Source organism: Phalaenopsis equestris, unplaced genomic scaffold (genome assembly GCF_001263595.1).
Source record: "Phalaenopsis equestris unplaced genomic scaffold, ASM126359v1 Scaffold000167, whole genome shotgun sequence".
In the NCBI taxonomy this organism is placed as follows: Eukaryota; Viridiplantae; Streptophyta; class Magnoliopsida; order Asparagales; family Orchidaceae; genus Phalaenopsis; species Phalaenopsis equestris.
In genome coordinates, this window is record NW_018164609.1 from 626,436 (window position 1) to 636,466 (window position 10,031).

At 34.3% G+C, this 10,031-nt stretch overlaps 1 protein-coding gene across 4 annotated transcripts in view; it reads left to right on the top strand.

Annotated features, from left to right (window-relative positions):
- LOC110022077 (ATP-dependent zinc metalloprotease FTSH 7, chloroplastic) overlaps positions 1–7,332 on the top strand; it is a 44,533-nt gene extending 37,201 nt beyond the window's left edge. For all 4 annotated transcript variants that reach the window (XM_020720863.1, XM_020720861.1, XM_020720860.1 and 1 more), the window contains one exon: positions 6,740–7,332. In XM_020720863.1, the coding sequence (XP_020576522.1) occupies positions 6,740–6,864 (125 nt within the window). In that variant the 3' untranslated portion in view covers positions 6,865–7,332. The remainder of the gene's footprint in view (positions 1–6,739) is intronic.
- The last annotated feature ends 2,699 nt before the right edge of the window (positions 7,333–10,031 follow it).

Below are 10,031 nucleotides of genomic sequence, written 5' to 3' on the forward strand. Positions count from 1 at the left end.
GGAACTTGGAACCCAGGTAAAATAAACCCTATTTAATCTTTGTATTAAATAGGGGAATTTGTCGGTCATATATAAAAGGTTCGCAGACTAAACGGATGTCACAAATCTCTTAGTTTGCAGGATTGGGTCTATCGCCGAGGTCTACACTTATCTTTCGGGAGGGTGTAGTATTCGCGGTATCAGACACGATTATGCAAACTATTGGACGAATGAGATTCACTTGGTCTCATTTTTCAAAAATTAAAACATACTACTTTTAAAACTCAAACTATATATATCTCTTATATTTAAATTAAATTTCAAAAATTATTTTCATATTTTCATATTTTCAAAATCTAAATCTATTAATCGAAAAAGTTGACCGACAATGGTCTGCATTGGTCTGTTGATATCTCATGTCCACCACAACCTTTCTAAATTTATCAAACCAACCTCGAGGAGACTGCTTCAAGGCATACAGTGATTTCCTGAGGCTACATACATTGCCCGCTATTTGGACTGTATTGAATTCTAGTGATATCTCTATATATAATTTCTCCAACGACTCACCATGAAGAAATGCTTGCTTGACATCGAGTTGGTGTAACTTCTACCCACCATTCATTGCAAGAGAAACAAATGTCATTATTGTGCTCATCTTTTCTACCAATACAAATATTTCATTGTAGTCAATGCCATATGTTAACTGCATCCTTTTGCTACAAGTCGTGTCTTGTACCGGTCCACCTTCTCTTCAAGAGTTTTCTTCACTGTAAAGCTCCACTTGCACAACTGCCTTTTTCCTAGCTGGTGGTGACACAATCTTCCATGTTTGTTTTTTATTGAGAGTCATAAGTTCTTCTTGCATAGCCGTTTTTCACTTGTAATTCTCCTTAACAAACTGTCAACACTTGGGTGTAGAGACAATGTCCAAAGATGCAATGAATGTTTCACGTAAAGGTGATATTTTAGAATATGAAATAAAGTTAGTAATGTCAAGTTCTCACCTAAAACGGTGGAGAGGATGTCCCGCATTGCTACGGGAGGTTCTCCTTAAAATTTGGGGGATTAGGAGGAGGAATCATATCACTTAGGAGTTTGGAGTAGGAGGTGGATGGTATACGTGTCTGAAGAGTTGGGGAAGACTAGGGCACGAGACTAGCTGGCACAAGTGGCATTACAGGCATCGTTCCCTCATTTTGTTTTTTTCTTCGTGTATACACCCTTAGCTCACCATCAAACTGAATTTTATTACCTCTGGGTTCACTCTCCTTTTCCAATTCCTCAATTGATTCCTCCCGCATCACAGGATAGGGCTCCTACGTGTATCACTCTCTCACCATTGCTACTCACCCCGTCTTGTCTCATATCTCCAGTATCTGGAGAGTCACCGAAAGATGAGTTCATCTCCTGGTTTAGTACGGTTCAAATTCTCTAAATGACACATTTATGCTCACTGCTCTTCTCTTTCAAGCTCAAGCAAACATATCTTTTATGGGTTAAGAAGAACCTACAAACACATATTTCATAGCTCTGGGATCCAACTTCTCTGATGATGGTCCGTTATCTTTCACAAAACATAGACATTCAAACACATTCAATAGAACAATCACACTATTATCTCCTTTCAATATCTGACAATGAGACTTTCAGTCCAACATCTTTGATAGCATTTTGTTGATCAATTAAGCAACTGTCAAAATTGTTTGCCCCTATAAGTGCTTTGGGACATTCATTGTGATCATCATGTTTCGGGCAGCCTCTGGGAGTTGTCTATTCTTCCTTCGTGTTACTTTATTTTGTGTCAGTGTGTATAGACATGTGATTTGATGTTGCATATTCTGAACTGACCAGTATTCCCCAAATGTTTTGTTAGTATACTTTGTCTCATTATCAGACCTCAATACATTCACTATTGTACCATATTGAGTCTGGATTGACTTGTGGAAGTCTTTAAAACAAACAAATACATCATCTTTATTTTTCATCGAATATAACCAAGTAACATAAGAAAAAAAATCAATAAAAGTCACAAAATATGCTTTGTTAGTATACTTTGTTTCATTATCAGACCTCAATACATTCACTATTGTACTATATTGAGTCTGGATTGCTTTGTGGAAGTCTTTAAAACAAACGAATACATCATCCTTATTTTTCATCGAATATAATCAAGTAACATAAGAAAAAAAATCAATAAAAGTCACGAAATATCGATAACCATTCATAAAACTTGTAGAGCAAGGTCCCCAAATTTAGAATGAATCAAGTCAAAAATACCAAAACTTCTATTCCTATAATTGATATAAGAGCTCCTAATATGTTTGTCAAACTCACACGCATCACAAACATGCTTCTGTTTATTTGTTTTTTTTCATACAAAGAAGAATACAACCGATTTAATAAACTAAAACAAAAGTGTCTCATGTGTCTGTGATGCAGCAACAAAATATATTCTACACTCCTCCCAAATTCTCCTTCATCATTCTCTATCATGGATGACAATGCTGAGTCCATCCCCTCCCGGTTTAAGTACCAGAGTCTACCATGCCACATTCTACTCCCAAGTGTCTACCCTTCCATTTCTCTTGGAAGACCACTTTCGGGATATTAAGGGAAACAACACATTTTAGTTGGAGAATAATGACACTAATGGATAAAAGATTCACAGGAAAAGAAGAGGCGTGTAAAATATCAGACAATCTTATATAATTGGTATCTCTCATTGTGCCTTTACCAACTGCATGTTATGATGTGCGATCAACAGTTTGGATGCTCTCTGGTATACTGCTAGGAGAGTATATGAAGAAAACCCCTGTAGCAGTATGATACCAGAGTTAACCCAAACCACGACGCAAGATATAATTTTATTAATGACTTAAACTAGGTTACAATGAAAATTCAGAAGAAAGAATAATAACACACAAAACAAAAGCTTAAAACAAAGGATTATAATTAAAGACTCAACAAAAGAAAACACAACAAGCTTGATGAGGCAAAATACCAGAGAGGTGGATTAGATTGGTGGTTGCGGTGAAGGCCGAAGAGCTGTCAGACAGCTGTGGAGGAAGTGGGACGTCAAGTCAGCGATCGTCAACACATCAAACCGAAGTCGGAAGAAGTGGACAACAGACGGTGTGGTCTACAGGGAAGTCGTAGGAAGGAGACGTGGTGGCTGCGACCTGCAGGGAAGTTGCAGTGTGGAGGCGAACGAAGCAGTTTGAGGTGTGGCCTGCACGGGAGCTGCAGGAAAGGAGGCCGCATGCAGGAGAAGGGGCGGCCAAACTAGAGAACACCGGGGTGCCATGAGTGCTGAAGATGGTTGTGGGAACCAGTGGTCTGCAGGAGAGGATGGAGGAGATGCGGTGGACTCCTGCTGGCAAAAAGTGCCCTGTGCGGGCTAAGAGGATGCGGGGGCGGTGGCGGTCAATCAGGGAGTTGGAGGGAGTCGGAACAACAGAGATATTTACCGTCTTGGATGGATTTACAGCCGAAGCACCCCTCTCGTAGTTGGATACAACCCTTGAGGGAAAAGCTGTAGGGTAAAACCTAAATTCATATATAAAAATAAGACCTCTAACTCTAAGCATATCACCTTTTATTTATAAAAAGGCTTGACCCATTTTAGGAAGCATTTAAAATAAGAAAGGGGAATAAAATAAGATTTCAGATTTTAAGAAAGGATTTTAAATAAGGAGAATGAAATAAAATAAGGATTCAAATTTTAGGAAATGATTTAAATTTAGAAAGGGCCAAGGAAGGAGAGTAAGAAAAGAATGAAATGAAAGAAAAAGGAAAGGAGGGAAGAGGAAGGAGGTGGCGTTAACCACCCTCCCTTGAGGACCAGTCAGTCCTCCCCTGGGCCCCACGTCAGTCCCTTAGGATTTGAGGAGCTTCAACTTCATTCATCGAAGTGTTTGGTTCCTTATCTTTAATCCTGGCAGCGTCTGGGTCCCACTGTTGGTTGTATTGTCTCTCAAAGCACTTGCGAGCGTACCTCCATCTCGGTTCAATCTCCTGGGACTGAAATTTCTTGCATGTTGGTGGCCATGGTGGTAAAAAACCGATTGTCATTAAAACTGGTCCCGCTGCTCTGTTAGTAAGGGCTCCTGTGCCATCGGGCTTTATCGAAGGAAGTAGAATGATGTGCTTTCCGTCCTTAGTGAAGGAATAAATGTTTCTGAATCGATTGTGTTGAGTCTTCCGGTCAAACTACCACGGTTTTCCTAGCAGATGATGACGGGCATCCATGGGGACCACATCGCACCAAACCTGATCCTGCAATTGACTCTCTATCAAAAACTCTATTTGGCATTGCCGCTCAATGCTGACCCTATTTTTCTTCTTCAATCATGTTAGTGAATATGGTTGGGAATGTCTCTGAGTCGTGAGTCCCAGTTTCTCGACCATCTGAGTTGATGCCACGTTCTTACCGCTTCCTCCGTTGATGATGAGATGACATACCTTCCCGTTTACGTTGCAATGGGTGTAGAAAATACTGTGAAGAAGCTTCTATGGATCTCTTGTATCATTATCGGTCCATAGGACCCTTCGAATAGGAAGAGTCTCTCCTTCATCTGGGGGAAGATGATGTATCTCACCCTGGTCCACAATTTATAAAAGTGCTAAAGTCTCTAGATTGTTTTAATGGGAGATAAAATAGTCCTTATTTCAACTCATATCAAAAGTCTAGAGATCAAATTGACACTTTTATAAACTCAAAGACTGGTATGACTCTCTGCAAAAAGTCAGGGACCCATTTTGATGCTACTTTTTTAAATTACTAACCCTTAAGAACATAGTTGAAATGCTTATCTATAATTTTGAGTACATTCTCTTTTTGATCTTTTCAATTTGCGCATCAAGGAGCTTTAAGAGCTTCAATGCAACATTTGAAGATTTTAACACTTCTATTTACTTAAAGAATACTGTGCCTAGTAGTGAAGTTACTAAAATATTCATTATAAGTTCCTCTTTATGATCAGTTCACTCATTAAATATAAATTTGTAACTTTGTTATCGACCAAATTTTGTGTGTTCTTTCAATATTTTTATAGGTGTTTTTATTGCTCATTCAAGTGGCGGGACTCTCCACTCATTATTAGAAAAGAATCTTAAGGCTCGGTTATATTGTGCAAAAGCCTCTATTATGTGGTCAAGGCTCATCTATTTCACGCCATTAAACGGAGTTGATTGCTTTATACAATGATTTAGCTTTGTATTCTATAGATCCTTTCCTTCCGCTTGTTTAGGCGCTCTTTGATTTTCATTTTTTTTTCCTTGTTTTTTCCCTTTTTTGTAACCACTTATTTAGTTTCTTGATTAAACAAATGATTCATAAGACTTTAGTTTAGGTATAATTATGCTTCTTGTTCCATAATTTGATTCAAATGATCTCTTTTCACAATTTAAGGACATTTAAATATCTAATTCTTCAGTAATCTATATCATTCTCTCATTATGTTCCAACATAAACTTGCTTCAATTTTTAATTCCTTCTTGATAAGCAACCAGCTTCTCTCTCACATCCAAAGGCATTTTTTGACGTTTAGTCATGTTACTCCTTTTAGATACTCTATAAAGATGGACAAGATGCTCTTTTACTCGAAATATGCCAGAACTTGACTTTCTATTACAGTAATTGCATATGTGATAAAGATTACTTGTCTAAGATTTTATCCTTCTATGTTTTCTAGTTGGATTTTTTCTTCTCGTGTTTGCATCATCAATAACTAAATTTCCTTGTATGTAAATTATCTCATAAGGCCTAATTACTTTATCCTTTTTTACTTGACTTCTTTTGATTTCATTCCCATTAGATGACAATTTGACATTTCTAGGATAAATTTTCTTTTATGTAAATCATCCCATAATTTATTAATGAATATCAAACTTTTTTTTGATATAGTAAATCATTTATTTTAATAAATGTCATTTATTAGATTATAACTTTACCAGTGATTATATAAATCATAGAAGGAATATAATTTTATTTAAAAAAACAATGAAATATATACCTCTATATTTTTTTTAGTGAAATTATGTACATTTCTTAATTTACTAAACAATTAATATGATTATGTAATTTGTTAAATATTATAAAAAGATTTATAAATTATATAATCTTTAAATAATTAGAGAATATTAAACAAACTTTACCAATTTGAAGTTACAAATTTTTAATTTTATCTAAAATTATATGAAAAGTTGACAATACAACAACATCAGTAGTCTTTATCCCACTAAATGGGTTCGGCTACATTAATAGTTTTTCTCCATTGAGTCTCATGGAGTGTCATATTTTCATTTAATTCTAATAGATTAAGATCATGTTTTATATGGTATGATCAAGTTTTTTTAGGTTTACCTCTGTCTTTCTTAAAATGAGTTGAATTTAAAACATATACTCTCTTAACCTGATCATCAGGTGGTCGACGTTTAATGCATTAACCTTAGAAAAAAGAAAAAAAAAAAAGTCTGTTTGTGCTTTTAAATAAAAGCGAATAAATTTGGGTTGGGATTTTACTGTTAATTGTAATATCTGGGTGAGAATTTGAAGAATGAATGCATGATGACTTGATAATTCTGTTAACTAGCAATGCTTTTGAGTGCTATTTATCCGAACTCAGAATTCTACTGCCTTTTTTCAACTATTTTCTTACTTATTATCTAGTGCAACCATATATTTATTGTGTTACATTATTGCAATTTTATCTATTTTATGAATTGTCTAATATATATATATATATGATTTTATCAGAAAAGGAGAAAGTGGAAGGGGAAGAGTTACAAGAATGGTTGAATCTGGTTGTTGCTCCTGCAGAACTTAGATATTTTGTAAGAGGGGAGTCTGATAATAAATTAAAATTGAAGGCAAGCACTTGAGGATCCTCAACATCAGGGCCATAGCACAGAAGAATATTATATATACATATATATCCTTTTTGTTCCGAGAACAAATAAAGATGCATTCAGAAAAATTGTGAAAATAGAAGCTGTCCCATCACAGGCGTTGACTGTTGGGATGGTCAAAATTTTGATGACAGATCCTGATGAAGCAAAAACCTTTTTCCATTGCACTGCAACTTTCTACAGGCTTTCTATTTCCCCAAGCCCAGATTGGTGTGGAGCACATAGACTGTTCAATGTTACATGTTAATGTGTAATTTCATGTACATTATTATTGTTCCAATCAAGCAATTCAATTATCTGAAGCTGTAAAGTTGCTTATTGGTGCTGTCACTTTAGTTGTTATAGTTTTATTTGTAAGCATCATTCAAATTTTGTTTCATCAAGTTTATATTTGAGTTGAATATCTTGACTATATGAATCCGACTCTGTCAAAATTCTTAAAAGGATATTTGATTTTTGTATGTTTAGACCCAAAATGAGTAGAAGATTACTCAAGTTTAATGTTCCTTAGAAATCTGTGTTTGTAATCTCTTTATATTTGTGTATATTGTATATGTTTATAAAGTTAGACCTTAAGTTCTTTTTAAGTTCTGGCGTAATGTGATGCACGCCATCATCTGTAAGTTTGATTATTTTGATGTAATATTTTCTCGTTTGAATGACAGTTGAAATCTTCTAAATGTGATGATAGCATATGATCATCCAAATATTTGTTGGCTATTGCAGTTCTCAATCATTCGTGACTTCTATTTTCTTTATCTTTCATTTCATTGATTTAACATTAATTTATTCAAAATAAAATATTCCATTTAAATATTCTAAAATTAAATATAAAAATTTAAATATTAAAAATCAAATATATGACAATTCAAAAAATAATTAGAACATCATGTTTCATTAAAAAAAGCATACAAGGCAATTCTCATGTATTTATATGTCTAACATCTAAACTTTGCTTTTATATTTATATCTCCCATTTCTTTCATATATATTGATTACGAGTCTAATTTTTATCATGTGACATGAATCTCAATGAGTAGCACAAAGCTCGAGGCATTTTTTGAGTAAAAAACGTTCAAACCTAAATTAAAAATAATCAAGAATTTTAATTTCAAACAACTTATATTCAAACTAAGCCACCTTCTTCAGCCTTCCATCGACGTAGCTAGGTCGCTACCATTTTCCTAATATTTTTTTATTAATTCTTCTCGTTAAAGGCAAGTCGATAACTCCCACTTTTATAATATTATTTTCTATTTTTATTTGCAGGCAAACTCTTGTAGCTTATATATGTGTGTAACAAAATCTTTTGAATTGGGACAAGTCAAATGATTTTTTTTTTCTTCAAAATTTTCACCTAAAAATTACGGGTATCTCCTTTGTCTGTTCTTATTGTATCGATATATGTGTTAAATTTTCGTATAATGCTACGATATTAATATATCGCTCTATCATCATAAATTTTGTCACATGCAACAGGAATAAAAATATATAGATTTAATTTAGCTTAGCTTGTTATTCAAATTTGTTTAAATCATAGTATTATAAGGGATACAACTTATTATTTGATCTGTTAAATTCACTTAAGAGGATTAAAAAGTGGTAATCATTTTGATAGTAAAGAAACGGATAGTTTTCAAGTTTATATGAATCGCATCTTCACAGTTATTGTCAAAACCATCATCAATGCAATAGTAATTGTTTTTTTTTTTAGTTCAAAGCATCGATCTATAAATATTTTCCAGCATTGGGAGCAATAATGCAAGAATAATATTTCTTTATTTAGCTCGAATTGAAAGGATAAGACGCAACGGCTCTGTTGGTTCCAGCTGGTTGTTTGCATCATACATCTCATTTATTTTCTTATAAATTTATGTTTCTAATAATTAAAATTAGTATTTTTTATAAATATAAATTTATAAAAAATATATGAGATGTGTGACGCCAGCAACCAGCTGGAGCTAACAGAGCCGTTGCATTTTATCCTTTCAATTCGAACTAAATAAAGAAATATTATTCTTGCATTATTGCTCTGAATGCTCATGTCACTATGTCAGGGCAAACCTTAATTTCTTCAAATCCATTTAAATATAATTAGTAGTGCACAAAAAAAAAAACAAAATACAAAGAAATAAAAAGTTGAATTTTTTGCTGTCCGGATTCTTAACTCCTGCATCTCCTGATGCACGAACTCCTCCATGAATTCTTTAGTACATTCTACATTAACTATGTCCCTCTAGTGACTTTTCTTTTGTTGTTATTGCGTTACTTTTCTTGTTAATGACATGACTCTATGCTCACCATAACTTTTAGAATATTGAATCTGAAACTGTCCAAGAGACACAACCAGTGAGCAGAAATATCACCGAAATGAAAAGTAAATTGTGTAAATTGTATTCATGAAATGAGTCCGCTATTTATATGTAAGGGGTTGACAAAATGACACTTTGTATCCCTAGTAATATAGGGTTAACATAGGGTATTTTGGCTAATATGCATTAATAAGCCCGAGAGCTTGAGAAGGTATCTGTCATGTCTGACACGTTCTCTGGTAGAAATCACACAAAAGGCCGATGAGAATGCTCTTTGAATGAATCGCTGACCGCCGCTCGACATAGGGACAAGATATCACCCGTGCAAATAAGCACAGGCTCTTGGGTTACTTCTGGGGGCCCTAGCCATCCACGTCATCTTATTTATCATCCGTTGAATTTCTTTTATACTCGTGCTGATATGTTTTTGATGTGCATACATGTATGTAAATACATTAAATTGATTGATATGCATGTGAATCCTTCATTTTCTTTTTTTTTTTTTCTATTTTATGTCAGGAGAATGCCTTGATACTAATAAAAATAGAGCATTTTTTAAAACCCACCGAATAAAATAATAAAATTAACTTAAAATTATTTAAAATTTCAAACATTTCAGTTGGTGAAAAAAAGAAGGCTTGGAAAATGAGAAGTGATGAAAATGAAAAGTAATATTGTTGGGAAAATTATGGCCAAGAAAAACAGTAATCGACACAAATCCAGAAGAACACAGAGATTTAACGAGGTTCGGCAAAGATGCCTACGTCCTCGGGAGCAGAGCGGCGAGTTCCTTTCAATAATCAGAAAAGAGGTTACAGAATAGAGGAT